The 26,517-nt window shown below is 56.1% G+C and overlaps 1 protein-coding gene across 5 annotated transcripts; it reads right to left on the minus strand.

The window, feature by feature from the left end:
- Nucleotides 1–328: 328 nt before the first annotated feature.
- On the minus strand, nt 329–18,570 carry HID1 (HID1 domain containing). 5 transcript variants are annotated; one of them, XM_053211480.1, is made up of 19 exons: nt 18,361–18,570; nt 12,948–13,097; nt 12,245–12,415; nt 11,592–11,702; nt 10,886–10,992; nt 10,505–10,621; nt 8,933–9,155; nt 8,696–8,752; nt 7,740–7,880; nt 7,470–7,560; nt 7,086–7,237; nt 6,902–6,980; nt 4,908–5,072; nt 3,499–3,807; nt 3,053–3,159; nt 2,468–2,548; nt 1,778–1,869; nt 1,477–1,635; nt 329–1,224 (listed from the first exon to the last, which is right to left on the minus strand). In XM_053211480.1, exons 1-19 carry the CDS (start codon nt 18,424–18,426, stop codon nt 1,161–1,163), a joined length of 2,442 nt encoding a protein of 813 aa, XP_053067455.1. In that variant the 5' UTR covers nt 18,427–18,570; the 3' UTR covers nt 329–1,160. The 5 variants fall into 5 exon arrangements, with proteins under 5 accessions (XP_053067455.1, XP_053067454.1, XP_053067453.1 ...); XM_053211479.1 differs by having other exon boundaries at nt 11,589–11,702; XM_053211478.1 differs by having other exon boundaries at nt 11,592–11,705.
- Between the last annotated feature and the right edge of the window lie 7,947 nt (nt 18,571–26,517).

The raw sequence follows: 26,517 nt of genomic DNA on the forward strand, positions 1-26,517 counted from the left end.
AGGCCGCAGCCCCAGGGATCCCCAGTGCTGTTTTGGTGGCTTCCTGGGACCAGCACAGCCCCTGGGGGCCTTGCAGAAGGCTGGGAGGCAAACTTCTGTCCTCTCCTGCCTGGGCGCTTTCTCTGGGTGGCCAGAGCCCAGGGGGGCGCATCCTGGGTGAGAGGATGCAAGCCTCCATTTCCCTACCCGAGAAAATGATAAATGCTGGTTCCCAGGAATATGCTGAGGGCCCTCTGGGGACTGACTTTGGGAGACAGAGTCCCCAGCTCCCCTGAAGACAAGAGCCACGGCCCGAGCCCCTCCCCTCCAAGCAAAAAGAGCCAGGACATGGAGAGGACGGTTTATTGTGTAAAGAGGCCGATTGTACACAGCAAAGATTGTACTGACACAAATAGGGTGAGGGAGATCCAGAGGCCAGAGCTGGAGGGTGGAGGGGTGGCATCCTGCCCCCTCCGCCCCCCAGTCATCCAGGCAGCGGGTGGGGGCAGGGAGGATCGAATGGTTCCCTCCCCACCCTTCTCTGCCCCTACTGGATAAGAGAGTCAGGCTACATCCATTGACCAGAGAGAATATAGCAGGAGACCCTCAACACCCCACTCCAAACCCCTAAAATGCAGGAGGTCCCCCAGTCTGGCTTCTGCAGTCTAGTAGCCCCTAGTCTCCTCCTCAAGTGACCCGGACACTGTCCTTCCTCCTTTGGGCCCCAGCAGCAAGCCTGGTCCTGGACTAGGTGGTTCCAGGTTAGGAGGCTTGGAAAGGCTCCCCTGTCCCTGCCAGGTGCCTTAAGGGACAGCTCACAGCTCCCTGTAGGGCAGCCCATTAGGGGACCGTGGCCCCAGGGGGTGGGTAGCACAGAAAAGGGGTCTTGAGGGGGAGCCAGAGTGAGGCGGGGGCTCTGGCCAGGGCCTGAAGCCCTGGAGACAGGAGTCTCCTGTGAGTCCACAGCCACCCAGATGCCCCTCTGGGGAGGGGGAGGGCAGGGAAAGGGGTTTGATCACAGCCTGTCCCCACCATCCCAGCTACAAGGGGCCTTTAGAGCCTGCCCCCCAGGACTCAGCCACTCTGTCAGCCCCGGCTCTGATTGTGGTCATTTAAAGCCCAGAACACGGAGTCAGGGGAGCATCAAGGGGCCAGGGCCCCACCCTCCCCTGGTCCCAGCCTCACACCCGCTGGATCTCAAACAGCTTCACATCCGTGTCGTACCAGACAGGTGGGTCCACATTCCTGCGGAGGGAGTCAGCTGTCACGGGGGTGCTGGGAGGCCTTGCAGGAAAGACTGGGGAGGAGCTAGGACGTGGTACAGCCCAAACCCCTTCCACCCTGCTGTCCCACCCTAGGCAGTGGGAGCCCACCCTCGACTAGACGAGACCCTCCTGGTTGACCGTCTTGACATTAAGCCTACTGCCATGCCGGGACCCAGAGCGGAGACCCCCGCTGAGTCCCCGCCGCCCCCCCACCCCCGCCGGGCAGACCCACCTCAGGTAGATGACGCCCCACATGTAGGTGCGGAACCACATGGCCGTGCCCGAATTGGCCTGGTACTTGCGGATGAGGATGGGGTGGGGCACGGGCAGCAGCCCCACCAGGGTGCCATGCTGCAGGAACCTCAGGATCTCTGACTCGTCCGTCAGGCCCCTGCCAGGAAGAGGGGATGGTTTCCAACTTGCCCACATGGGGAAACCCACCCTGAAAGTCGAGGGGAGCATGGGACCCATGCTCCCGGTCACACCCAGCCCCGCCCCGGCCCACCTGCTGCCCCCCCCTCCCCAGGCCTCACTTGTCAATGCAGATCTTCTCCACCTGGGGAACCAGCACCTGAAGCAGCCTCATGATCGTCTGCAGTGGCAGCTTGGACTTCCACGAGAGAACCTGGGGGAGGGACGGGGGTTCCCGGGGCTGGGAGAGCAGCCCCCACCGGCGAGGGGATAGGCCTGACCCCTGACCCAGAAGCACGGGCTCCCCGGGGCAGAAAGGGTCCCCGCTCACCACAACAAGGGCCTGGCCCAGGGCAGGGCCCATGAACACTGACGGTTATTCATGGCAAGAGCTGTGGCCTGTCATCGAGCATAAACTACGTGCCAAAAGCTGTCCCCTTGGATCCTCGCAATGACATGACCAAGTAGGACGTTTATGCCCACTGAAGCACAATTAGTGGTGATCACAGGACACACACAAGGGAGTGGACAAGTGAACTGGGGAAGGAAGCTGGAAAGGAAAGCTTAGTAAGGAAGCCAGCGCTGTGGGCAACTGGAGTTCAACCCTGCAGCATATTCCGGAACAATGTAGACAGAGGAAGCAACCCAGCCAGAGTCCAAGGTCACCCAGCCGGAAGGAGTGATCTGGAGCCTGGCTCCCAGGCTCGTTCTTGGATTTGGACACATTCCCCTCCGAGCCTTCACTGAGCTGTTCGTAGGGCCAAGAGCCCCCGCCCCGCCCCCACCTCAGAGCCACCTGCCCAAACCCTCACCCACTCCGATGTTGGGCTCCACTGCCCACTGGCTGACACGCTGGACAGTCGCCGCTGCTCCCGCCATGCCTGGCCGGGCTCCTGCACCCAGGGAAGGGACAGGAGTGAGGGGTACAGGGAGCAGGCATGGGGCAGAGGACAGAGGGAAAGCCCTTCTTCCCAGGCCCTCCCATAGCCTGGAATCTAGGAGGCAATGACACTGGCCCCCTTGGCGGGGGGCTCACTCCGAACGGTGGGGACAGCCCAGCCCAGTATCCTTTGCCCTGGGCTTCAGGCCCTGCCCGACCCAGCCCAGCCTGATGACAGGTTTCAGGCTAGGGGCTGACTGGGCTGGTCGGGTAAAGGCCAGCTCAGCTCAGATAAGATTGATGGATGAGGAGTCTGAAGGCCAAGGGCTTAAACCTGGGACCAGTAAACAAGGGAGAGGTCTGTGAAAGCACCCCCAGTCCCCAGATGCCCTGGGCACTGGGTTTCTGCCCTCTGTTGCAGGTAATCCCAGAGCACCCTGGCCCGGCCCCCACCGCAGAGGCTGGGGAGAAAGGGAAGTCCCAACCTCACCCCACTGTGGGAGTCCCCGTCACCCACCTCTGCAGTGGGACTGCCATCCGCCGAGCTCTTCTGGGACGTGGGCTCCAGGGATCGCAAGGTGCCATCCTCCGACACCTGGGACTTCTCCGTCAGCTTGTCAATGCCTGGGGGTGGGGGCAGGTGGGTGTGAGGACACCTGCTGTGGGGCCCCTCCGAGGAAGCATCTGCGCTGGGCCCCGCAAGGCCCTCTCTTTCCCCCACTTTAGCGATGCCATGCCCGACCCCCGCACACCCAGTTCTGAGGCACAGTCCCACCCCCCAACCAAGCTAGTCCTCCTCTGCCTCCCAATATCCTCACCCCCACCCCTGCGGCCATTCCTGTACCCTCGGCTTCCCAACTCGGGCCATGCCCTTTGCCAGAGATTGCATGACATCCCAGAGACCCTGTCTGTCCCCCAACCACGCAGGCACCCACACCCCCCTGCCACCCGCCAGGGCCACACCTGGGGTGGCCACCAGGCTGGTCTTGAGAGTGCCGGGCTCGGCGGGGGCGGCAGGGCGGGAGCCCTCCATGGAGGCGCCCTCTTGTGAGCCGGTTCGGGACAAGGGCTCAGCCGTCCGTCGGCGCCGTTGCAAGGCCTTGTGGATGGCAGGCGGGTCGGTGGGCAGGTTGGCCAGCTGGTGGAAGACGCTGCGCTTTCGGATGATGGCGTAGACCAGGTTGGAGTTTCCTGTAGAGAGGGAGCACGCCTCACCTCGGGGAGGCCCCCTCGCCTCCCCCTCCAGCCGGGCAGGTTTCTGGGAGGGGGAGTCTGGAGGACAGGAGGGCGTCTGACCCCAGAGGTAGGAGAGGGTACAGGGCGCCCAAGAGACAGAGCTGCAGGACTGGCACCCGGCAGTGGGGGTGGCAGTGGCTATACCGAGATGTCACATTGTTGGAGAAGAGCTTCTAGGATGAGCTCCCCCCGTGCCCCTCCCCAGTCCCTTCCAGACCCCCTCACGGCCCAGCACACTAAGGGGTAACACTGGCAAAGTGGGGCAGGCCCAGTGTGTCAGTGTCCACACCAAGCCAGCTGTTCAATATTTTGACCACGTCCCTAAGCCAGGTCACCAGGAAGGAAGGACAATAAGGACAATATGGCCTGGGCCTGTGCTCTGCTGCCCACACTGAATCCCCTCGGCTCTGGGCCTTCAATGCCCCATCCAGCTCTCTAGTCCTGCCTCTCACCACACTGTTCTGCTTTCAGTTCAGCATCTCACCCCAGGGCCTTTGCATATGCTGCCACCCCACACGATGCTTTTCTACCCTCCCCCACCCCCATTCCTCCCTCACGATCAGTGCAAATATTCCTTTTGGAAACAATAATAACCACTAATATTGAAGTTGCCAGACACTCTGCTAAATGCTTCTTGTGGGGTATTATTTATTCTTCCCAACACCCTCAGAGATAAGGACTCTTAGTACTATCGTTATGACTGTCTTATAGCCAAAGAAACTAAAGCTCAGAGAGGTTATGTGCCCACAGTCACAGAGCTAACAAGTGGCCAGGCCCGAATTTACAGCAGGCAGCCTGGCATTTACAACATTCACAGGGCCGGTGCCACTCCGAACTTCCCTTTCATCAGATTTAAGGTGACCTGTTTGTTTGGGTGACCGTCCACTTGAAGCCTCCCTCTGTGCCTCCATCCCCAGCTGGGAGCTCCATAGGGGAGGAAGCATTCTGCTTTGCTCTCCACCGTATCCCCTCCACCCAGCACTGAGCTTGGTATACAGCAGGTGCTTAATAAATGCATGTTGCATGGACTGGGGGCGGCGGGACAGGGAGCTGTGTCCTCCTTAGACGGGAAGGTGTCCTTGCGCACTGCCCGCCCTGATTCCCATCTAGGCCAGGGGCTCGGGCTGCTGCCTCACCATCAAACTGGTACTGGATGATGTTGTTGAAGGCCTCCAGGAGGAAGAAGACCAGGTGGTGGTTCTGGGCAGCAGAGAAGAGGAACCAGGTGGTGGAGAAGGCCTCCAGCAGGTGCAGGAGCTTATTGGCAGCTACCATGGACAGGCTCTTGAGGTAGGGGGACACTGCAGGGGAGGAGCCGGCTCACTCCTGGGGCCCCCGCCAGCCCTCCCTGCACACCCCCAGCCTGAACAGGACTTCAAACCCCTGCTTCAAACCCCTGCCTGCCCCTTGCCTGTAAAGCCCCCCACAAAGCCAGGAAGAACGAGTCCTCAGAGGCCAAGGCCACACTGGCCACGCCTTCTACAGGACTCCAGGGGGACAGCCCTACTGTTCACAGAGCCACTCACACAAGGCCTCTCGCCCACTCCTCGCCACACCTCTGAAAGGTGGGGGGGTGGGGAGGCGGGTCCGGACACAGATGAAACCATCCCCATTTTTATACAGACTCGGAGAGGTTTGTAAACTTGCCCAAATTTCCCCGTTATAAAATGATTGAGCAGGGATACAAACTCAGGATCCGTGAGTCTTTCTGGAATATGAAACGGATACTCCACGCATAATTAGAAACTTATTTTTTGCAGGGCGTGTGAGGGGGAGTCAGAGATAAAGCGCTGTGCATGGCATGAAGCCATATATCGATCTGTGAGCTTCTTTGTCTCGTGTCTTTCTCCCTCACCAGGCTGGGGCAGGGACGGTGGCTTTCTCGTTCACAAATGCATTTCTCAGAAGCAGCTACACTTAGACAGTGCTCAGTTAAAATGTGTGAGACAGAGCCAGGGAGTGAACCAGTAAGGGAAGGTGCGGTTCTGGCCCCAGAGCTCAGGGTGCACCTAGGGGCCTCCAGGGCCCAGCTCCGGCCCATCAACTCTGGAGTCCAATCCACTCCCTCCCAAGATGTCCTCTCCAAAAGTCAGCCGCACATAAGTCATTCTGCCTCAGTCCACAGCCACCCTGCTTCCTGGGTCCGGCATGCCAGCCAGCCTGAGCCCCTCCCCTGGGACACAGGGGTCTGCAGTCCTTGCGGGAGGCTGGGGCACATCCTGGCGCCCTGAGACCACACTGTCCAAATCCGTGCTGTCCAGCACAGTCACCACAAGCTGTTTGTGGCCATTTAAACACTTGAAACAAAGCTACTTCTAGCCGAGATGTGCTGCACATGTGAAATACACAAGATTTTGGAGACTGGATGTGAAAAAGAATATGAAATATCCCAATAATTTGGGGGGGCGCCTACGTGGCTCTGATTTTTTAGTTCAGCTCAGGTCATGATCTCACGGTTTGTGAGATTGCTGAAAGCACGAAGCCTGCTCCAGATTCTCTCTATCCTCCTCTCTCTGCCCCTCCCCCACTCGTTCGTTTGTTTTTTTTTCCTCTCTCTCTCTCTCTCTCTCAAAAATAAATAAATTTAAGGGGCGCTTGGGTGGCTCAGTTGGTTAAATGTCTGACTTCAGCTCGGGTCATGATCCCAAGTTTGTTGGGTTCAAGTGCCGTATCAGGCTTTGTGCTGACAGCTCAGGGCCTGGTGCCTGCTTTGGATTCTGTGTCTCTCTCTCTGTCTGCCCATTCCCCTGCTCACGCTCTGTCTCTCTCTCTCTCTCTCTCAAAAATAAACATTTTAAAACTTTTATATAAATAATTAAATTTTAAAAATTAAGAAATGTATATCCTAATAATTTGCATGGGGTATAATTATATGTTGAGATGATGGTATTTTGGATAGAGTGGATTACATAAAATATATTATAAAATTATTGTCACCTGCTTCTGTTTTGTTGTTGTTGTTGTTGTTGTTTTTAATGTGGCTACTAGAAAATTGACCAGTGTAAAGGAAGCTACCATCATACTGCTATTGGAAGGGAGGGGTTTGAGCCAGGGAGGCACGGCCGGTCAGCCCGTGGCCTGGCGCCACCTGGTGGTGAGCACTGGGAAGGCGGGCTCCCAGCCCCCCTACCGTTGACCACGATGGTGAGCAGGCAATCGAAGAGGGGTTGCAGCCGCTGGTGACCGCTGGTGATGATCTTGTGGAATACCTGTACGAGGAGGCAGAGGGGTGGCCGTGGGGTCCCCTCCACCTCCATACTGGGCCAAAAGGACATCCCCCCGTCCCCGGGCCCTGGCTGAGGGAGGCCCCTCACCACAATGAGCAGGTCTGCGTGAGTACCGGTAAAGACCGGGATGTCCATGGGCACGCGCACTGAGTAGGGCTTGTTGAGCCGCACCCCAAAGTTCCGCTCGCCGCTCAGAAGCAACAGGATGAAGACTCCGATGTGCATCAGGCCCACCCGAGCTGCGGCAGGCGGTAATGAGAGTAAGTCACCACACAGGGTGCGGAGGGGAGGAAGGGAGCCCGGGGCAGAGACCCATCTCAGAAGCCCAGGAAGAAGTCCCTTCTGGGAGGTCAGAGCCCCAAGCCTGAGCTCCCGGGGGGCAGCACAGACCGGCCCGACCCACCCCCTCTACAAGGAAGCCCCCTCCCCCCCCCCCCCCCCCCGGGATCTCATGCCCGCCCCCAGCCTTACACTGATCCGCTCGGGCATCATTGAGGAAATAGAGGGTGGGGACCAGGATGTCCAGCACATCACTGCTCTTCAGCACAAAGAAGAGGAATTTCTGGGGGGGGAGGGGGGGACAGGTGGGCAGGGTCAGGGGGGAGACGGCTCTGCCCCACCCCCTTCCCATCCTGGGAGTGTCCCCAGACACTGTCCCCAACCCTGGGCTATCCAGAGTGGCCGCTCCCCATCTCAGGGGAGACCGCTGCCCGCCAGGCCAGGTCCCCGAGGCCAGCCCACCTTATTGAAGTCACAGAGCTTCCAGAAGAGGACCAGCAGCTCCTGATGGAACTGGATCTTCTTGGTGGAGTTGGGCAAATAGGTCTGGAGCAGAGGGTTGGAGAGTAGCCGGGCTATGCCCTTGAGGATGAACTGAAAGTCCTGAGTGGGGAACAGCGGGAACCTGTCCAGTCCAGCCCTCTGTGGCTGCGGCTTCCCCACAAACGCCTCCTCATTCCCCCGGAGCCTGGTCCCCCCTCTAGAGCCTGAAAGGCCTAGGTTCTGTCATCAATAGCTGTCCGGATGCAGGCCCCTCAGGAAGCTGAGTCCAGGGCAGGTCCGGAGGGAACTCCTGCCCCTCCCCCAGACCACAGGCTCCCCTGTCCCCGAGCAAGGCTGCTCTTAGTGACCCCCCACACCCACACTCTGAACTGGACTCTGTGTTAACCGATGCCATGCCCCCACCCCTCCCCATCGCCCTGTCACACCAGAGGCACACTCTACTATTCTCAAAGAGCGGTCACTCACTCAGCACCTGCTACAAGAAATCCTCTCAACAAGGCAAGGGGGCAGTTACTGTTTCCATGTTACAGCCGCAGAAGCCAGCGCTCTGGGAACACAAGAACCTCCCCCAAGGTCCCAGGACACAAGAATTCAGGTCTGCCTGGCCTCTAAGGCCACTGTCATTCCCCTGACCAAAACCTGACCTCAGAGCCACCTCCTCCTGGAAGCCTGCCCAGTTGTCCTTACCCAGTTGAGGCCATCAGCCCTTTTCTGCGTCTCAAAACCCTCGAAGTCCTGCCATCACGGTTTCACCAGGGGTGGCCAAGTCCACAGGGACCCTGGTTCCTTCCTGTAGGGGTCAGGACTCCCCCTACCCCATCTCGTCTCCAACCCCTCACCCCCCTGCAAGGCCATAACCATTGTGGGGGGTGGGCATTGAGAATCCACCGGAGCAAGAGGAGTGTTCAACTCACCTCTTCACGATGGATGCGGGACAGGTAGTTCACAAACAGGTTCTCAGGTCCTGGAGGCTGCCAAGAGTGGAGCCTGAGATAAGCGGGTGGCTTCACCCTTGCCCCTACCCCAGGGCTCCCTCAGACATCCCCAGGCTCACCACGAGGTGCCCACCTGGTATCCCTTGCCCAGCTCTGCTAAAGAGAGTGCCCCGAGCCTGGCAGGGCCAGCTGCCCTCCCCCCACTCCCATCCTTACGTCCGTGTCATCCATGGCAGTGCCTGTCGTGGTGCCGTCCACGGTGGGGCTGGCGCTGGTGGCACTGTCATGGTCCAAGGTGACAATGAGCACCTGGGCAGCCTCCTCCACCAGGGGTTCCCGGTAGTCGGAGAAGAGCAGGTGGTTGTAGGGGATCCCGTAGCCCACAGGGTCATAGGCACACACGGTGTTGAGGAGGGAAGTAAACAGGGGCAGGGCATGTCTGCGGCAGAGGAGGGGCGAGGCTGTGGAGACCACGAGACCAGCCCTCGTCCACCTCCCAGGTGGCCACGCAGGAGGGTCAGCCAGGCCACCCCCTCGTTCCACAAGTGTTCCGGTACTCGCCCTAGGCTGGGAGCCAGATTACAGAACCAGGCTGATCCCCTCCTGAGCTAAGAGAGACACCCCACCTTGTCCTTGCCTGCATCCAGAACCCAGGCCAGGCTGGGCCAAGCGCAGAGGAATTTATTACCAAGAGTGGGATGGCCAGTTATATGGGAAATCGTGTCGATACCCCTTAGATTTTTCTCCCAAGGGCTAAAGCCTATTTTTTTTTAATGCAAGACTATTTTTAGAGCAGTTTTAGGTTCACGGCAAAAATCACAAGGAAGGAACAGAGATTCCCCTGTACCCCCTGCACCCACACACGCACAGCCTCCCACACTACCGATAGCCCACGCCAGAGCGGCTCTTTGCCACACCGAACCTACGTGGACACATCACCAAAGCCCATAGTTTACATCAGGGTCCATTTTTGGCACTGCACCATCTACAGGCTTGACAATGACCCTCAGGTCTTTGAGAGGCAGATACCCTCCCTTGGGACTTCAAAAAACGGGCTGGGGTCCCACAGGGTGGGGGGCTTCCCCTCAGGGAGCCTCCTGAGCTGCCTGCACCAACCTGGGCACAGCTCTGCACAGCATGTGTAGTTGCTAAGTCCCACCATGTGCCCCCAGAGCCCAGGGACGCCCCCATGTGGGCCAGGCTTCCCCATCCTTCGGGGTATTTCACGATGCCTTCTCCCCAGCCACTCTTCAGTGGCACTGCTGGATACAAGCCTCATGTAGCCGTTGAGAGTTTACAACGTGGCTGGTCTGAATGCAGATGTAAGTATAAACTACACGGCGGATTTTGAAAACTTAGCATGAAGGGAATGTAAAACCGCTCAATAATTCTGCACACTGGTTACATGCTCAATGGTAGTAGTATTTCGGATATATTCGGTTAAATGAAAAATTAGAATTAAGTCCACCTGTTTCTCTTTTATTCTTTTACTGTCACCACTGGAAATGTTCGGCTTGCATATGCGGTTGGCGTTATATTTCTACGGGACAGCACAGCTCTAGATGGAGGACCCAGGCACCATTCCCCTACCCCAACCTCCCCCCCCCTCCCCGCCCCACACAGTTGGGACATTGGACTTTGAGAGCACAACGTGTGGCCGGTACATTACAAGCCATCACCACCAGGGGGCAGCACCTCCCCTCAACTAAGACTCGGGGCTGGAGAGCAGCCTCCGCTCCCAGCTGCCTAGAACCAGAAGAATGGAAGGAAAGGCCGGGGGCCCCTCACCTGTTCTCCGTGGAACAAAAGAACTGCACCCACGGGTTGGTACTGCCACTGTCCGGAGCTGGGGGCAGGTACATGGCCTCAGAGAAGCATGTCAGCAGCAGTTTCAACAGCTCCATCCTTAGGGAGGGGGGGTTACGGCAGGGGGTTCAGTACCTGAGGATGGCAATTCTCCTGTAGGAGGGCATGCCCACCCTGCCCGGCCCCAGCTCAAGTCCATGAAAAGCAATGACCCCACTTTATGTCTATCAGATTGATGTTGGGTCCCAAGTGGACAGGGTCTCCTTGAAAGACCCCATGCGTGGTTCCCTCTCTGAGCCGGGGAGTGGGGGGAAGGCCTGGCGTCCAGCCACACCGTGGGCTCCGGGTCCAACCAAAGCTCACCGGTTCACGTCATGAATGTAGTTGGGCTGGGGAGAGTGAGCAAAGCCCACGCCAGCCTCCCAGATGTATTCACAGCTGTCCAGGGAGTGGACATCCTCTGCCGAGTCCTGGGGACACGGTCAGAGAGTGATCAGGCTGGGAGTGAGTGATCAAGACCCCCCATTGTCATCCCTGGGGGCAGAGACCCTCATATTATCCTAAAGACAGAGCCTCAAAATGCCCCAGGTGATAATGCACAAGGGAAGAAATTAATGTTCTTGAAAGTTCATTTTTCTCCTCTGGTTCTTTTACTTCCTCGGTCCAGCTTGAGGCAGGGAGAGAGAGAGAGGGGGCGGGAAGGGAACGGAATTGGGTTAACCTGGAGGTGCGTGGGGGTGGGGGGCAGAGAACACTCAAGGTCGAGTCCATGGGCCCCCAGGAAGTGAAAGGGCCAGACCTCCTCCGTCCAAGCCCCACACCCCCCACCCACTGCCTAGGCGAGGACAATGGGTGCTTGTGCCAGCCTCCCGGATACAGGGGGCAGGGCCAGGCACCAGCTGGCTCCTCTCCAGCTGTACCAGCCACCAGCCCTTCCCAGACCTGCCCGGCTCTCCCAGAGCAGACCCTGCCCTCACAGCGTCCCGCCCCAGGGAACTTCAACCAGCCCCAACCCAGGACCAGAGCCCTCCCCGGTCTGGGGGGTGGAAGACTGGGGGGCTCTCACCACAGTGCTCCTGCGGTGGCTCTGGACAGTGAAATCTGGGCAGAAGAGAAGGTCAGCGATGGCCAGAAGCAAGGACTCAGCCAAGGGCCGGGCATTCTCGTCGTCGTCCTCTCCCTGCTAGGGACATAACATATAGGCCCCCTCAGTGGTCGCTGGCCAAGGAGAGGTGGCCCCAGAAGGCGGCTGGGATCTGGGCCCAGGCAGGCACCCATGGGCAGTGGGATGAAGATAGAGGCAGAAGAGAAAGGAAGTAGATTCCCAATCACCTCAAACCTCCTTAGGCAGAAGGGGGCCAGAGCAGGAGCAGGGCTGGGACCCTGGGAGGAAAAACCCTCCCCACTGACTGGGAGGAGCCAGGCCAGGTCCCTAAAACTCTAGAGCCTCAGGCCTGCTGGGAATCACTGGGGTCCTGCCCTCGGCCCGGGAGGGGGCAGCCAGGGAGGGCAAGTGCCCAGCTGCCCTGCCCCACATCTGCCCAGCTGCAGGGGCAGAGACCCCTGTGGGAGAAGCCCCCTCCTCAGTAGCACCCCCTACTCGCCTACTCGCGTACTTCCCAAACGCCACAAGAGATTTGGAGGAATATGACCAACCCCAAATGGGTTCTCTCCCTGTCTCCCCATCACCTCCCACCCAGCCCCACAGCCAGGCCCACAGACCCCTCCTCGCCCTGCCCCGGGCACTGTGGACCAGAAGAAGCCCCTCCAGTCAGGGTCCTCAAAGATGTAGGGCAGCACACGGGTGAGAAGCCGGCTGCAGTTCAGAACGATCTGCTTCTCCTTCTCCGAATGGCAGCCGCTCTCCGCTCCCTGCACCAGCTTCTCCACGGCCTGTGGGGACACGCAGAGGGGTACACTAGAAGGGTGGGGAGTGGGGCTCTGACACTTGGGGTCATTCCAGGCTTTGGAGGGGTAGAGGCAGACGGGCTCAGTCAGCCCAGGGGGACGGGAAGTGGCCCAGAGAGCAGCCTCACTGGAGAGCCCAGCCCGCCGCTCACTGGCTGAGACCTTGCTAAGTGACCACCTGTCTGAATCTGTCTCGTCATCTGTAAAATGGTGACAGTAACAGCGTCCACCACACAGGATGAGTTGAATAAGCGGATGTGTGGGAAGGTGCTCAGCAAGGTGGGGGCCGGAGGAAGCCCTCACAGGGAGTGGGTGCCTGGATCACTTCCCTGCCAGAGCCCAGCCAGCGGGTCCAGGTGGGTGCCACCTTGAGACTGCCCAGACCTGGGCAGGTGGGATGTCATTGGGGACCTGCTCTGTCGGTCCCCAGGGCTGGGCCAGCTTCCACGCCCCCCTGGGAGGGTGGGAAATGGCCCAGCAGGGAGTGGCAGCGAGGGACGGGGTACCTTGCGCTCACCTTGTAGCACAGAGTGGCCAGGTTGGAGGGTGACTCCTCCCGCACAGCCCGGATCTCTGCCGCTGGCACCAGGGCAAAGACATCCTGCACCGAGGTGGCCGTGTCCGCCCAGAACTGGTCCCAAAAGGCATCATCGGTGGCTTCCACAGGCTGTGGGGGGACCCGGTGTGTCCACAGTGATTACACTATCCCTTGCCGACAGGCCCACAGTTTGACCAGTCTGTAGCCAAGGGAGCCCCAGCAAGGAAGCCACGGTCCCCTTGTGCCATCCCTGCTGGTGCCCAGGAGCCCTCCCATGTGGGGGCCATGCTGCAGCCATCACGAGCCCGGGCTGGCACAGGCAGGCTGGAGACACTTGGTGCGGATGCCAGAGGTGAGCCGGGCACTGAGTTCAGCAGCCAAAGCCTAACTCAGTCCCTGAGGGACAGGGAAACTCACCGTCCTCCTCTGGCAGGGCCTCCCCACCTGGGGACCTCCCCAGGCCAAGCTGCTAGGTCAAGTGCCCGGGGACCAGACCCAGGTCATGCCCCTCCCCAAGGAAGAAGGCAAGACGATGGATGATCGATGGATGATCATTTCGCCTAAGCCCAGCCTCACCGTCTCCCCTCGGTCCCGGCTTCCACCCTCTCCCGGCGCACCCAAGTCTAAAGGAGTCAACCCGCGTGGCTCTCTGACTGCCCCTGCTCCTCTCAGCACTCACCGCCAGCACCGCAGCTCAGTCCACTCTTGCCAGGGCCCCACCTCCAAATTTATCTCCTCAATCCTGCCTCCACACTGCCCCCAACCCATGTTCAAAGCACAGCACCGAAGGCACTGTTCCCTCCACAGAGACCTTTAGGGCTCCCCACTGCCTGCAGGACTGAGTCCAGACCTGGGCCAGACAGTCAGCCAAGATCTGACCTAACATACCTACATGCGTGCACACATGTGTGCACACGTATCTACACACGTATGCACACACACACATATTGTACACGGACGCACACACACCAGTATGTCCTATCCCTATGACACAACCCTGTCACAACTTCTCTTTGCCTTTGCTCGGACTGTCCCCTCTTCCCCGCATGCCCACCCTTCTAGCACATTCCAAAGTTCCACCGGTCCTAGGGAAGTGACACATCTTAAACACAGTTGTGCATTTTGAATCACATAGGCAGTTCACAGAGGGCACCAATTTGAATCATCAATTCCACTTCTAGAAACCCTAAAGAAATGATCAGACAGGTGCACGTATAAGGATGCTCACTGACGTGCTATGGTTGATAATAGTGAGAAGTTGGAATCGACCTAACTAGCCAACAATCAGGGAACACTCAAAAAGTTAAGACACTTCCATATAACTGGTTATTATGCAAGCCACCAGAACCGTGTTCCCAAGGAGTGTTAATGAATGAAAAACACTCAAGGTACAACACTGTGTGGAAAAGATAAGGTAAAAACTAACTGCAAGGTGGTCACAATCTTTGCTAAATTATACAGCAATAAAAGCCTAGAAGAAAATGACAGAATGTTCACAGAGATTAACTCTCTGGGTGGTTTTTATTTTTTAACTGATATTTTTTGGCAAGCGCACGCATCACTACTTTTTCCTTTTGAATGTTCGTCTGCTGAGGGCCAGGGTGTCCGAGGCACCCTCTGAACAGCAGCTCCCACAAGAGACCCTGGTTGCTCCATCAACCCAGCCTTCTCCCTTCTCTGAAAGCGCTGATAAATGCCCTGCTACCACACAAATCCACACACAGTGTGCATTACTCTTACCATCAAAAAAAAAAAAAAATATATATATATATATATATATATATATCTCATTTAAAAATAACTCCGTCCTCTGAATCCCCTTCTTCCAAGAATTCTCCCAGAGCTCTAGATCCAGACAGGATTGCTTCCACCTTGGAACCCTGCTCCCCACCCTCAGTCACTCCTCATAGGCACTGACTCCAGGGTCTCAATGCACCTGCCTCAAGGCCCCATTAGCCCACCAGCCCTGTTTCCTTGACCCTGCACTTAGGGCATATGGCAGATGTTCAGCCAATATTTGTTCAGGGAAAGGCCATCATTAGTCCTAGAGATCGCTTCAATCTAGTCCCTGGGCAGGGCTGAGCACCAGTGGGGCTGTCCAAGCTCCGGGTGGGGTAGAAAGCCTCACCAAGGTCCAAGTGTACCCTGGCCCACTCCCCAAGCAGCGCCCCCCACCTTCCAAGTTACAGGGGAGCACTTGGGGGACAGCACATGGCCATGGCCCTCAGGCCAGGCCTGGTACCAGGGCCTGCTCAGTCTCAGAACTGGTAGAGCAAGTTAGCTGGGGAGAAGAACAAAGGCCAAAGGAGGGGCCCTGGGGCTGGGGTTTGCTGGCCCTCCTGCCCTCAGCCTGGACAGCCCTCTGACAGTCACTGGAGTCACAGGATGCCACAACCCACCCCCCCCCACACACACACACAGTGTGGGTGACCAGGATTGGGATGGGGAAGGACATCCTAGAAAACCTGGGAGCACCTCTGGGAAGCCCCCATCTCTGACACTTTCCCCACCACCCAGGTGGTTACTACCCCCTTAAAGGGGCAGAAACTCATCTGAGCACCAGTGGACTTGACCTCTGGCCCAGTTCATCAGGCAAGTATCACCTAGGGACTGAATTCAAAATGAGGAGAGAGACTTAGAAGGAAACTTAGGAGGCCCCAGGCTAGTCCAACCAAGAAGCAGAAGAGAGTCCCAGCTCTCTGGCTCCCATTGCGGCTCGGTCACCATCACCTGGCTTCAGCTCGGTCACCATCACCTGGCTACCCCAGGCTGGCCTGATGCTATGGGTATTGGCCAGGGTCACTGGGGCCTCTCAGGCTTCTGAGGGGAGAAACACAGCTTAGCTCTGGTCCCAGTTACCTGAGCTGGGCTCCACACAACTCGCGGAAGCTTCTAGAGTCAAGCCAGTCTTTTTTGAAAAGAGTATTTTTGCTGGAGGTAGGAACGCTCTTGCTGCCAGGGCATAGGAACTGAACTACCCTGGTGGGAAACCAGATATTCTTAGCCCGGTTTTGCCAACATCTGCTCAGGCCAGACCCCCCACCAGCTTAGGGGCCCAGCTACATCTTTTTAACTTGCTGGGGGTGAGAGGGAAGGAAGGACCACAAGTGCTCTAGTCTGCTAAGGGTGACCTGTCCTGGAGGACCGCGTCACCACAGATTCACACGCACATATATGTGCACACACGTAAACATGGACCCACCAGGTTTCACCTGGCCTACAGAGAGAATCTCCAAAAAGGCAGGATCTAGGGGAGGGTTCCGGGTCCAGGAAGGTCCTCCTTCTAGCGCCCCACCCATCCTAGGGAAGGTTCAGGAAACACAGCCCAAATTGCTAAGCCTCAGGACCAGGGTCGGGCCTAGCCCAGGGCAGGAAGAAAACAGGATGCAGTGCAGGAAGACAGGGAAGGCCCAGCAGTGGTGGCTCACGTCCACGCCACAGGAAAAGGTGCTGGGTCGGTTTGTCTGCGGCCCAGAACAAACATCTGTGTTCACAGCACAGCCTCTAAGGATCTGAGACTAGAGGACACCCTGTGGACCACTGGCCTGAGTCTCCTTGGGGATTCTGAGTGGCAAGGTCTGGAACAACCAACTGGGATCTGGTCTTCACTCCCCAGCTGCCCAAGCCAAGTTACTCTGCAGGACCGGAGGCTTCAGGGTCTCTCCCTCAGGCCACCCCAGGTCCCTTCCCACCTGCAGGGCCCTACTGGTCTCTGGAGGGAGACCCAACCTGGTCTCCAGCTCCAGTCTTGACCCAAGCCAACTCACTGTCCTCAGCTGGGAAACGGGACAGTAGCATCGCAGCCAGCTGCATAACAGGGCCGGGAAAGCCATGGGCACACTGTATTTTGGGGAGAGGGCTAGCGCAGGTAGGATTCTAATCTACCCAGATCCTTTGGGACCTGGCTGAGCTAGTCCTGCTGGTCTGGCAAAGGACCCTGCCTGCTGAGCCAACAGCCCATAGTTCATTCCTCCAACAAGGTGTTTCCTTCCCCTGGTAGGTAAACATGGGAGTCTGCCTCCCTCCCTCCTCTCCCTGTGGCCCCACACAGAGGGACTGGCCCACTTCCCACCCATAGACCTAGAAGCCCCATCCCCAAAAAGCCAAGTGCTAGAATGAATCAGGAGCCATCAGGGAAGTGGCTGAGAAGCAAATCTGGTTTCTATCAAATGCCTCTTAGCTGGGTCTGGACTCTCCAGAGGCCCTGGGCATTTGCCAGGCACCTGACCTATCTCTCGTGGGAATGAGAGAGTATAAGACGAGAGGCCCAGCCTCTGGAGCTGTGACCAGCTGGCTGTGGGGAGATGGCTCCCTCAGTCCCACTCTAACTGCCATGAGCAAGAGAGAGCCTTTGGGGGTAAGGGTAAGAGGAAAGTCCCAGACAGCAGTCCTGACTCCCTTGAATGTGGGGGATCTGCGGAATCAAGGCTGGGCATCTCTGTAGCCAGGGCAGCCTGGTTCAAGGGGTAAGGAGAGAAGGGGTAGGCAGAGAAGCAGCTTTGCTGGGGCCAGGTCCTATATGTTGGGGGCAAGGAGGTGATCCCTGTGCCACTTGCGAATTCAGGGGAGTGTGCAGGCATGGACTAGGCTGAAAGACATCCCCAGGCCCCACACCAGCCAGTCAAAGACAACTTGGAGGGTTGTCAGCCCTGACCCAGAGAACAGAGGGTACCTGAAAACACAGCCATCCCCACCGCTGGGCCTCAGAGGAGGAGCCCCCTGGAGCAGTGATCCCCAGCTGGGAAACCGGACTTCATGGGCCTGGGAACAGGTCTCTTTGCTAGGCTGCAGTGCTGCCCGCCACTCTTTGCACGTTCTCAGGAAGACCCGGGCCTTCCCTTGCTGTGGACATCGACCTGGGCCCAGAGAGGCCGCTACCAGCGCGCACCAGCTGTTTTCCCCGACCCGGCAGGCGCCGGCCCGGCTTTGTTTGCATTGAATCAGCCAGGGTCTGTGCGTCTGGGAACCTCGGGCACCGAGGGGCAGGGAGGGGAGCAGGGAGGTGGATGGGTGGATGGGGGCGGGAAGGAGGGGAAGCTGGAGACGCGAGGCTGGAGGGGCGGGAGCGGAGGTGGGGTGGGGGGAGGGGGCGGGACAGGTGGCGGACAGCAGCGATGCCGGCTCTGGGAGTAGGCACACGTCAGCCTAAGGTGGCAACAGCGGCTGCGGATAGAGGGATATTCCCGGGAGAGGAGGCTGGGCGTGAGGGACTAGGGCTAGGGGATGAAGCCTTGGGCTACAGGCCAAGGGTCCCACTCCGGCCCTGGCTTCAGCGTCACCCTGCAGGCCAGCCGGTCCCCCATCTCCTGACAAGCCAAGTTCGCGCAGCCCCCCGGCCCTGCCCAGCCCCCAGCCCGGCAGGTGGGTGGGGAGGCCAGGGCCCCGGTCGCACCTGCGTCTTGGTGGTGAGCTGGATCACCGCCTTTCGGAAATTCAGCTTAGAGTCGGCCGACCCCATATCGCTGGAGCCCGCTCCGGCCCGGCCCCGGCCCCGACTCCCGCCCCGGCCCGGGCTCCGGCTCCAGCTCCAGCTCCGCGGCCCCCGCTGCTCTCGCAGAAGAGGAGCGGCGCACCCCGCCTGCGGGCCCGGCGTCGGCCCCGCCCCCTCCAGGCTCCTCCCCACTTGGCTCCGCCCTCACGTGGCTCCGCCCCCGCACCTGCCGCGCCCCGCCCCGCCCGCTGCGTGCGCCGGGAGTCTCCCCCTCGGATCCACTGTGGCCACACACTCCAGGCGTCCTGCTCCCCCGGACCCCGTACCTCTGCGCCCTCCCTTCGGCTTCAGAGCGCTGTCCCTGTTCCAGCTCTCCCATTTCCACTCGGCCGCCAGGGCCCGCAACGCTCCCAGCCTCCCATTCCCTGCCCCCATCCTCACCATTGGTCCCACGCAACTCTGGGCCCGTACTTTCCCAGGCAGCCCTCTCCTTTGAGTTTCTTCCTTGTCAATCCCGATTCTCCCCATTCCTTTTTTTTCCCCCCCTCGGTATTTGCTTTCCTGGTTCCCTTTTATTTGACCTGTCAAACCCACATCACCAGACAGCCCCGCTTTTTTCCAGCCACAAGCCCCAGGCTCCAGAAAAGCAGCTCCCTGGCCTGATGAGAGTGGGAGGGTCCCCCAGGTCCCACAACTCCTTTCTGGCCACCTGCCTTCCCTGAGAATGCTTGGAGGTCCATCTGTTTTCAACAAAATGTGTTGCGGGACTATTATTTACTAACACTGTGTCAAGGACAGGGACATTGGGAGCTTAAGTCACGGGGCCTGCCCTTTATGAGCAATTGGCTTGGGAAAGAAACGAGGAAAGAAGTAAATATGGTTCAGCTGAGTGAGCCTTTGATAGAGGCAAATTAATATTATCAATGATGATGATGCCTCTAACACAAGAAAAACCTACCTCTGAGGTAAGTGTTATCCCCATTTTACAGGAGGGGAAACTGAAGTTCAAAGCAATTACATTACTTGCCCAAAGTAATGACAACTCACACAACTGCTAAAGAACAAAACCAAAACAGCAAATCCAACTCTGGCACCAAAAGAGGCAGCATGTTTTCCATATCATCTTGCATGCTGTGTCTGGAAGCTTCTGGAAATCCTAAGGTGCTTCAAAGAAAGGTGGCATTTAGCTTAAATAGGAATCCCACAGGTGAAAAATGAGGGGTGGTCCATCTATCCAGTGAAAGGGTGGCACAAAGCAGGGTAGGACAGGCATGGAGGCAGAGAGGAGGGGGACAGGGATGTTGCCCTGTCACCCAAGGAGCAGACTCTGAAGGATAGCTCTGTCCTTGCTCCAGAGGTGGGTTTTCCCTGCCCTGGATAACATTCTGGGCAGGCTCTGTGGCTTTTCTAATCCCTCCAAGATAACAAAGGAATAGTGTCTTTATTTGGCATTAAAAAAATAATTAAAATCCAGTCTACTCTACAAATCACCCAACCTCAGTCCAGGCCGCAGTGACATTAAAAATTCAGAATCTTGGGGCACCTGGGTGGCTCAGTCGGTTGAGCGACTGACTTTGGCTCAGGTCATGATCTCACAGTTCATGAGTTCGAGCCCCACAATTGGGCTCTGTGCTGACAGCTCGGAGCCTGGAGCCTGCTTTGGATTCTGTGTCTCCCTCTCTCTCTGCCCCTCCCCCTCCCACACTCTGTTTTTTTCTCTCTCTCTCAAAAATAAAATAAAACATTAAAAAATTTTTCAGAATCTTGGGGAGCCTGGGTGGCTCAGTCGGTTGAGCGTCCAACTTCAGCTCAGATTGTCGAGATCTCACTCTTCATGAGGTCAAGCCCCACACTGGGCTCACTGCTGTCAGAATGGAGCCCGCTTCGAATCCTCTGTCCCCCTCGAGCTCTCTCTCTCTCAAAAATAAATAAACATTAAAAATTTTTTGGAATATTAGTCATCAAGGAGATGCAAATTGAAACCATAATGTAATAATTATGACACACCTATTAGAATGGGTTAAAAAAATAAAAACAACAATACCAAATACTGGTGAGGATGGGGAGCATTTATATTTTCTTATAAAGTTAAATTATACAGTTACCACATGACTCACTAGTCCCACTTGTGGTATTTACCCAGGAAAAATGAAGACATATATCCAAACAAAAAGCCTGTGTAATGCTTACAGCAATTTCATTTATAATCACCAAAGAGTGGAAACTGCCCAAATGTCCATCATCTGGCGGATAAACGGATTGGGGGTCACCGGCACAATGGGACTAGTATTTAGCAACAAAAAGGAGCAAACCACTGATCCAGGCAGCAACAATGTGAATGAATCTCAAAAGTACTGTGCCAGACACAGAAGGCAGCTTACTGTATTATATCATTTATAGGACATTCTGGAAAAAGACAAAACATTGGGACAGAAAACAAAGAAGGGATTGTTGCCTTGGGCTGGGAGTAGGCTGAGAGATGGGACTATGGAAAGATATGAGGAGGGGCACCTGGGTGGCTCGGCTGAGCATCTGACTTCAGCTCAGGTTATGATCTCCTGGTTTGTGAGTTTGAGCCCCGCATCAGGCTCAGAACCTGGAGCCTGCTTCAGATTCTGTGTCTCCCTCTTTCTCGGTCCCTCCCCTGCTCAGACTCTGTCTCTCGCTGTCTCTCTCAAAAATAAATAAACATGAAAAAAAATTTTTAGGGACGCTTGGGTGGCTCAGTCGGTTAAGCATCCAACTTCAGCTCAGGTCATGATCTCGCAGTTTGTGAGTTCGAGCCTCACGTCAGGCTTGGAGCCTGCTTCGGATTCTGTGTCTCCCTCTCTGTCTGCCCTTTCCCTTCTCACTCCCTCAAGAATAAATAAACATTTTTAAAAAACTGTAAAAAAATTTTTTTGAAAAGAAAAAAAGGTATGAGGAAACTTTTTGGGGTGATGAAAACATTCTGTGCTATGATCATGGTGGTAGTTCAATGACTGCATATGTTTGTCGAAGTTCACATACACCTAAGAGGGATAGATTTTATGGTATGTAAACTATGCCTCAATAAATTTTACTTCAAAAAAAAACAAAACAAAAACAAAAACCAAGAGCAGGTGTTAACTGGCCATCCCAAGGGAGTAATTGTGAGCCCTTTGGTCTTGTCCATCACTCGGAGCCATTTCAGGGATTTGCAACCGCTCCCAGTGGCACCAAAATATTACTCGACATCCAGAGACCTTGCTCCCCCCGTCAGCTTTCACGGGATGGATTTAAATAAATCCACTTATCCTCCTCCAACCTCAGGAGGTCTTCTCCTGTTCACTGGGTACTCTGCTCCTCAGGAAGTCTTGGTGTCCATCTTGAGGAAATCTTATAAGGTCCCTGGGCACTCTTGCCCCTATAGGCTGGAAAAAATATTATCTTGAGGAATGTGACCACTGATACATCTAGGTGGAAAGATATCCATTTATCCCCACCACGTATTTACTGTCTCTAAGTTAAACTTAACATCCTCCTTAATCCCACCAATGATTGTTGTTTGTTTAAGTTTATTTATTTATTTTGAGAGAGAGAGAGAGAGAGAGAGAGAGAGAGCACGCAAGCAGGGGAGGGGCAGAGAGAGAAGGAGAGGGAGGATCCCAAGCAGTCTCTGCGCTGATCAGCACAGAGCTGGACGCGGGGCTCGAACACACAAACCGCAAGATCATGACTTAAGCCGAAACCAAGAGTTGGGTGCTTAAATGACTGAGCCACCCAGATGCCACCCAGTGATTGCTTTTTAACCACTGTTGATATTGTTTAGTGCATATACTGAAGACAGGCAGGGTGGCCTAATGACCAGGGTTTGCTCCAAAATACTGTAGCAAAGAAAACACAAGACGGAGAACACACAGGCAAGAGGGGGCAAATGTGTCAGTCTTGGTCACTGTGGAACCTGTGGAGTCTGTGGAGATTCGCTGTTCTCTCTACTTCTGTGCATGTGCTTGAAAACTCATGTAGTCAAAATCGATTTATACAGGAAAAATAGTAGTCAAACAGAGCTTTTAAAACTTTAAAGAAATTAGTTGGGGTGTCTGGGGGGCTCAGTCCGTTGAGCAGCTGACTTGGGCTCAGGTCATGATCTCATGGTTGGTGAGTTTGAGCCCCACATCGGGCTCTGTGCTGATGGCTCGGAGCCTGGAGCCTGCTTCGGATTCTGTCTCCCTCTCTCTCTGCCCTTCTCCCGCTCACACTCTGTGTCTCTCTCTCAAAATAAATAAATAAACAAACAAACATTTAAAAAAAGAAATTAGTTATCTTTATTAATTTGATGATTCTCTAGTAGGCTCTTAGCTATGATTTCCTATGTGGAAACCATGCCATGCCCCTCCTTTTATGCCCAGCATAAAGGAAGAGTCGCTGTCTGCGGCTCCAATGAGCCCTTTTTTTCTGAGTTTAACCATCAGTCCCGCAACAAACATTAACTCCATACCTGCTAAGGGCACATCCTTTGCAAGGTGTTAGGGCCTGAGCGACAAAGGCAAGTTCCTACTGCCAAGACAGGACAACCATACAGGCACTAAAGAGCCTTGGGGTCGAGACTGGAGTCTGTCCAGGACCCTGGCAAGGGAGGAATCCAGAGGAAGAGAGCCCCGTGGTAAGAGAGGACCAACAGGAACAGGGACCTCACAAGGTCTGGAAGGGAGGGAGCCATGGGGTGGATACCCTACCTTCACTGTTCTGCTCTCTGACTTCCCGCTGGTGCCTCCCATCAGTGGACTCCCAGACAGCAAGAGAACAAGGGAGGCCATTGATCCGGCCCACAAAAGCTTCAGCCTCGGGCCACCGAGCAGATAGAGAGGATGGAAAGAGAGCGGAACAGGCCAATGGAACCTGCCCCACATCCAGGTGGAAGTAACAAGTAGAAAGCCCAAAAGTGCAGACAGCCTGGTTTGCGCAGGGCCCAGAAAGACCTGGTTCGGATGAAATGTGGAGTGATACGAGATAAAGCTGGAGAGGCAGGCCAGGACTGGACCATAAAGGGCTTCATATCCTGTCCAAGAGCTTTTATCTCACTCTGTGAGCACTGAGGAGCCTCTGAAGCAGGGGAAGAATGTCATCGGATGTCATTATGTCTTGGCAAAGCCGTTCTGTCTGTTGCAGGAAAGATAAAGTGATCTGAACACTGGGAACCCAGCATGGAGGGGGAGAGAGGACCAGGGCTGAGCCCAGGCAGTCACAGGTGGAATGGGGAGGAAGGATGCAGGTGATGTGTCAAGGTGGAAGCTTGGGACTTGCTTGTCAATCGGATGTGTGTTCGCCGTGTAACCACCTCCTACCAAACGCGGGTGGAAAACAAGCACCACTTTATTGTAAATTCTGTGCTCAGTAATTCAGACAGGACCCAGCTGAGCTGGCTTTGCATCTGTTCGACGGTGTCTGTGGTCTCAGCTGGGGAGACTAGCAGAGGTAGGGGAGGGTTCACCCGGAAGAGCTGGGACCTGGAGTCATCTGGAGGCTTCTTCACTCATACATCTGGCGCCCGGGCTGGGCAGACTCAGAGGCTGGGCTCAGCTGGGGGTGAAGATGGTCACAGCAATATTGGACTTCTGCATGTGGCTTGGGTGTCACAGCTCTGAGAGGGAGTGTCCCAAAGGGTGCATACAAAAAGAGGGTGTCTGGAGAGAAAGAGGAGGCAGCTGCATGGCTGTTTAGTACTGAGCCTGGGAATAACATTTAAGTCATTTCCACCAGGGGCACCTGGGTGGCTCATTCGGCTGAGCGTCCGACTTCAGCTCAGGTCATGATCTCACAGTTTGCAGGTTTGAGCCCCACATTGGGCTTGCTGCTGTCAGTGCAGAGCCTGCTTTGGACCTCTGCCCCTGCCCCATTTGTGTTTTCTCTCTCTCTCAAAAAGTAAACGTAAAAAAAAAAAATCTTTTTTCTTAAATATAAATTTTAAATAAAGTCACTTCCATCACATTCTGTTCGTCAAGGCAATCAAAATCCCACCAGGTTCAAGGGGAGGGGACCTCCACCCACCTCCCCATGGGAGAAGTGTCAAAGGAGTCAGTGCCGTATTTAAGACTGCCCCACTGTGGGTGATTCTGTCTCCCACACCTCATTCCCCCAGGCCCATTCTCTCTCCTGACCTTTGCCTGTCTTCTCATCTCAGTAAATGGTACCTCCCAGGGGTACCTCTGCCCCTCCCCTGCTTGTGCTCAGGCTGTCTCTCAAAAATAAACAAACGTTAAAAAAAACCTTTTTTAAAAATTTTTAATGCTTATTTATTCTTGAGAGAGAGACACACACGCACAGAGTGCGAGTGGGGGAGGGCAGAAAGAAAGAGAGGGAGACACAGAATCCGAAGCAGGCTCCAGGCTCAGAGCTGTCAGCACAGAGCCCGACTCCGGGCTCCAACTCACAGACCGCGAGATCATGACCCGAGCTGAAGTCAGACGCCCAACCAACTGAGCCACCCAGGCGCCCCCACCAAAAAAAAAATTTTTTTTTAATAAATAAAATAAAATGCAGCTCACAATACTCCCCCACTGAAAACACCTTGCAGCCCTTTGTTAGGAACAATTTTCGCTGGGCCCCCACCCTGACCTCCAAGGCCCTGCATGGGCTGGGGCCCTGCTCACCCTCCCTGGGAGCCCCCAGCATCCACTCATGCCACACAGGTCTTCCTCCATTTCCTCAAACCCTCTGACCTCTTTCTGCCTGGGACATCTCCTTCCAGTCTCCATGTGGCTGCCCCGTTCTCTTCCTTGGGGTCTTATCTTCCATTTCTCCTTCCCTGGGAGATTTCCCATCCCAGGCTGTTGCTATTTTAGCTACCGGTGTGTTTACCAAAAAGTTGCCATCGTTTAAAATAGTTTCGCCTTTTTGTTCAGTTTATGTCTGTCTCTCCTACTGAAATGTAAGCTTCTCACGAGCAGGGACTGGGTTTGTCTTGCTCCCTGGGCCGCCAGCACCTAGCACTGGCCTGGCACCCAATTCTTTATTGGGTAAATGAATAAAGATAACTCCCGCGTCACAGAAGACAGAGCCAATTTGGCAGTTCCCTTCAGTCGATAGGAACCACACATGTTCACGAACTCCTTCTCAGATTCATTTTGTAGTTATTTCAGGAGCCTCTGAGGTGGGGCAAGGGGAGGGACAAAGAAGGAAAGTCAAGGAATATGGTGCTGCCCCTGGTTTCAGAGCGTTTATTTGTTCATTCATCAGGCACCTGCTCTGTACCGCACAGAGTTCCTGCCCTCGACCAGCTCTCCACCTGCCCAGAGGCAAATGGATCCCATGTGGTGGGGCCGTGATCTGTGACCAGGTATGCAAGTTGCAGTGGGAGCTGGGCAGCCGAGGCCCCTGGCTCCCACCCTGACTGCAGGCCTCACCTGCCCCCCAGCAATCCCCCACCAGGAAGGTAAGGTCCCTGGACGGGTCTCCCCAACCCGCCTCAGGAGCCCTGCCAGAAGAGATCTCGTGATGGGCAAGAAATAGGTCCTGCGGGTAATAAAGGTCCTGAATAGTGTATGCTCCCATGACCCAGACACGGTGCTAAGCACTTGGCCTGTGTCAGCTCACTGAATCTTCTCCATAACCCCACGGGGAGGTCTCAAAGGAGTAAGGGTGAGGCCACAGGAGGACACTCAGCATTTGCACCCTAGAGGTCACTCCACTGATGGCAGGCCTGGAGGGTTTAAACTGCAGGGATTTGAGGTAGACATACGGAAGCATTTTCTGACCACAAGGACGGTGAGAATCTAAAATAATTCCCTGCTCAGAGCAGACAGTTGTCCGGGACACAATGAGATGGTGTATGGAGGCAGGGGGGCTGGGCACCAGATGACCTCACTCACGCCTTACCCCGCCTGGCACTGACTTCAGACTGGTGTTGGGGGGGGGGGGGGGGGGGAGGGGGCAGATGGGGCGAGATCGTTCAGTGCAATGTGCGCCCGGCGCTGAAACGATGCGTCTGGGGACTGGGAGGGCAGCGTGGCCTGCAAGGCTGGGGGCACCCGAGGAAAGTGTCCTGGGGTCGCCCGATCCCCTGAACCCAACCCAAGATGCGCAGCGGGCGGGGGGCGGTCCGTCGCCCGAGGGCGGCCCAGCGACGCGGGCTGGGTACCTGCCCCTCCCCCAGGGTGA

Source organism: Acinonyx jubatus, chromosome E1 (genome assembly GCF_027475565.1).
Source record: "Acinonyx jubatus isolate Ajub_Pintada_27869175 chromosome E1, VMU_Ajub_asm_v1.0, whole genome shotgun sequence".
Lineage (NCBI taxonomy): Eukaryota > Metazoa > Chordata > Mammalia > Carnivora > Felidae > Acinonyx > Acinonyx jubatus.